This window comes from Pteropus alecto, unplaced genomic scaffold (assembly GCF_000325575.1).
Source record: "Pteropus alecto unplaced genomic scaffold, ASM32557v1 scaffold312, whole genome shotgun sequence".
Taxonomy (NCBI): Eukaryota; Metazoa; Chordata; class Mammalia; order Chiroptera; family Pteropodidae; genus Pteropus; species Pteropus alecto.
In genome coordinates, this window is record NW_006433948.1 from 2,421,211 (window position 1) to 2,425,160 (window position 3,950).

General features: G+C 55.6%; 1 protein-coding gene across 1 annotated transcript; it reads right to left on the reverse strand.

The window, feature by feature from the left end:
• Positions 1 to 140: 140 nt before the first annotated feature.
• On the reverse strand, positions 141 to 1,314 carry P2RY4 (pyrimidinergic receptor P2Y4). The gene has a single exon (XM_006908521.1). It carries the CDS (start codon positions 1,285 to 1,287, stop codon positions 190 to 192), a length of 1,098 nt encoding a protein of 365 aa, XP_006908583.1. The 5' UTR covers positions 1,288 to 1,314; the 3' UTR covers positions 141 to 189.
• Between the last annotated feature and the right edge of the window lie 2,636 nt (positions 1,315 to 3,950).

Below are 3,950 nucleotides of genomic sequence, written 5' to 3' on the forward strand. Positions count from 1 at the left end.
GGCTTATGAGAGATGGGGCCTCACGTGATTTCCGTGGCTCCCCCTAACCTTCGGGGGCGGGGGGTGGGGGGAGAGTCACACAGCGGAGCCTGGAAAAGAGGAGGGAGCGGCTATTTCAGGCATCACTATTAGAGTCCCTCACCTCTGCCTGCACTCACCCCCTTTCCTCTCCCTTCCAGGCTTCCAGTATTACAATCTATTTGCCCCAGGGGTAGGGCAGCCACTGTCCTCGGGGATGGCCGTCCACCTGAAGCTGCTCTCCTCACGCAGGGACACCAGTGCCAGGGAGGAGGCGGCCATGGGGGGCCGGGGCGCGCTGCCACCGCAGAGCTGCCAGAGCTGCCTTCGATACTTGTCCCCAGTGAGCAGGTAGAGCACGGGATCCAGGCAGCTGTTGGCGCTGGCCAGAGGCCGGGTCACTTTGTAGACCACATTGACAATGTTTAGCACCTGGCAGTCAGCCTCCAACAGCCTGGCCATGTAGTAAATGGTGCGGGTGATGTGGAAAGGCACGAAGCAGACGGCAAAGACAGTCAGCACCACCGCAATGGTGCGGAGAGAACGCAGACGAGATGATGGCTGGGCAGCCCCTGGCAGAGGCCGGTACAGGCGCCGGGCCATGAGCCCATAGCAGACAAGCGTGACCAGGCACGGCACGCCAAAGAACAGCCCCATGATTGCTGAGCTGAAGCGTACAAACTGGTCAAACTGCTCGGGCCGAGTGGTGTCGTGGCATAGGATGGTATCTCCCCTGGAGCTGGTCGTGACAAAGAACAGATTGGGCACGAGGCAGCTGGCTACGACCAACCAAACTGCCAGGCAGAGAAGGCCTGCACGGCGCGGGCGGCCCCAGCGAAGTGCCCGCAGTGGGTGGCAGATGCCCAGGTAGCGGTGCACACTGATGCAGGTGAGGAAAAGGACACTGCAGTAGAGGTTCCAATAGAAGAGGAAGCGGACGAACTTGCACAGCCCTGTGCCGAAGGGCCAGTGGTTGCCGGCTGCGTAATAGTAGACGAGGGTGGGCAGCGACAGCACGTACAAAGTGTCTGACAAGGCCAAGTGGAACATGTAGGTGGCCGTTGCATCCCAGGGCCGGAGGTGAAAGACGAAGAGCCAGAGGGTCGGGGCATTGAGGCCTAGGCCCAGCACAAAGACAAGTGCGTAGCTCACAGGCAACAGTATGAACTTGAACTCCTCATCAAACAAGCAGTCCAGCTCCACCTCACTGTCGCCAGGCTCTGAGCTGGGAACTAGGGTTGTGGGCAGCGAGGACTCCGTACTGGCCATGGCCCCCTAGAGGTGGAAAGGGCAGAAGTGAGGTGCTGGATTTCCCTGCCCACCCCTCCAGCCCCAGCCCTGACCTGGGAGGTAAGAGGCGTAAATGTGGGAGCAACCCAGGCCAGCCGGAGCCGGCCCGAGCTCCCTTGGTCCAGCCAGGGGCGTGGGGTGCAGCAGGCAATGCTTTGGGTTGTTCTCATTCTACAGCCGACTCTGTCCTTCAGAGCTGGCTAGCTGAACGGGCGTAGGCCCACCAGGACTCTTCCATCTGAGAAGATGCCCGGACCCCAACTGCCTCCCAGCTTGTCACAGCAGCTGTGTCCCCGTGAAGAGAGCATCTCTCCACATGGTCACTTGACTTCTCCTCCCGCCCTGCGCCGGTGTCTCCATACTAAAGTTCTCTCTAATGCCTGGTCCAGCCCAGGAACCCCATCGCCAGCCTTACCCAAGAAACTTGGCAAAGCTCCTACCTGTTCCCCTTGAAGCTGAACCCAGCTGACTGTCACCCTTCCCCTTGGCAGCCAGAGGGCATATCCAAGGGGGTGGGGTTAGGGGTGGGGCCATCCCTCCTCCCGCCCAGAAGACTGTCAGGGATGGAAAGGCCCATCAAGATTATCTGCTCCAAGCCTCTCACTGTACAGACTGGGAAACAAGATTCTAACTGGGCAACTGGAAAAATGGAATTGCTGTTGAGTGACATGGTGACAGCCGAAAGCAGGGCAGTTCATTTTTCGGCCTGTCAGTATTTCGAGATGCCGATTCCACATGAAAGAGGAGATGGCAAGGAGGCAGATGCTGGCCAACAAGCTTCCCCGACCCCACCCCTTCATACGCGGCACCCCTCACCTCTCTCTATCATTCTGGAGGCCCTGCTCTGATTACGGCAGAGAAAGCAGAGACCAAGCCGAGATGTTTCAGAGCCGGGTGCCAGGGAATGGCCAACTGTCAGGGGCCGTGGGCCTGGGGCTAAGCGAGGCTTCGGGATTGTAGAGGTCTCGGGCACAGGGGCCAAGTTCTGGGCCTGCAGGATGCTGAGGATGAGGCGGGTGGTGCTGGGGGAGGGAAAGCAGGCCGGAGCAGGAGCCACTCGGAAGGGAGCTGGGAAAGGAGGGGGACTCTGAACCTGACCGTCAGGTCCTGAGAATGTTGCCCAGCCGGATCCTGGCAGTGAGAGGAGGAGGCAAGCCTGCGAGGAAGGCTCTAGAATCGAGAATCTAGAACACTTGCAAGGCCCAGAAACTTGGACATCCTTGCTCTGTCGCAGGGCCGGGGGCAAATACAAAGCAGTCCTGGACAGCTGACTGCTGTGCCAATGCGTAAAAGGCCCAGGTGTTTGGAGCCAGATGGACTTGAATTCAAATCCTTGTTCTTCCATGTATTAGTTATGTGACCCTGAATACTTCTTCGTGACTTAGTTTCCTCACCAGTGAAATGGGAATGATAATACTAAACTTTTAGGGTTTCCTGCATATCGAATTGCTTCATAGGGGTGAAAGCACTTTGTAAACCATCGAATGCTGCGAATCTATAAAGTATTTGGTGACTTCACTCCCAGGATGAAGCTAGCTTCTTCAGAGGAGGGCAAGTGTGACTCGAGACAGCGTATACCCAAGGGAACAGTCCAGTGTCCACTACACTAGGGGAGCCCCGGCCTGAGGCAGCCTCCGACTCCCACGGCTTCTAACTAGCTAGCTCTGGTAGGCATCTGCTCGTCCTCAGACACAGCTGCCGCTGCCACTGCTGCCACCCTGTGGCTACTTCGGGAAGAGACCTCACCCAACCTTCCCCTACCAGAAGCTGGCTTCTCTTAGTCACCGGAGACAAAAGGAATGATTTGTGCATAATGCGAGGCTACGCGCCGACTCGCTCTCATCCTTACTTCTGTTTCTGTGATGCGGCCATTGCTATGCTTCCCCTATTCCTCTGGACGTCCCTTCAAACCCCTTTCCTGGTTCCTTTTTGTCCTCCTCTCCCCAAATGGGAACCTTTCCCAAAGCTTACTCCTAGAGCCTCTCCCCACTCCCTTTCTCCCCTCTCCTCCCTTCTCCCAGACTCGGTGGCTTAAAACAACACATATATTCTCTTCCCGTTCTGGAGGGCAGAGGTCAAAAATCAGTTTCACTGGGCCAAAATCAAGGCGTCAGCAGGGCTGCACCTGAACTCCAGCAGTCACCTTGCATCTCTCTAGGGCAGAACCCGTTTCTTTGCCTTTTCCTGCTTCTACAGCTGCATTCCTTGACTATGGCCACTTCCTCCAACTCCAAAGCCAGGAGCACAGCATCTGGCTTCGGTCCTCAGAATTCCTTCTGTCTCTATTGTCAAATCATGTTCTATCTCCCTCTGTTTCCCTCCTATAAAGAGACTAGTGGTGACATTTAGGGCCCACCCAGATGATCCGAAATAATCTCCCCATCTCGAGAACGTTAATTTAATCACATCTGCAAAGTCCCTTTCTTCATATAAGGTGACGTTCATAGGTTCTGGGGTTAGGACCTGACATCTTTGGGGCCATTGTTAAGCCTACCACAGTACGTAAAAATTCATCGAGCTGTGCAATTACGATTTGTGCTTTTTACTGTTTGTAAATTATACCTCAGTCAAGAAACGCACACGCTCCTGGAAAAGATAATGATTTAAGTTCAATCATAATAATGAATTACAGACCTATCAGA

Bases quoted from the DNA above. Each gene is read 5' to 3' on its own strand.
- P2RY4 (XM_006908521.1), bottom strand. From the start codon at position 1,287: ATGGCCAGTACGGAGTCCTCGCTGCCCACAACCCTAGTTCCCAGCTCA.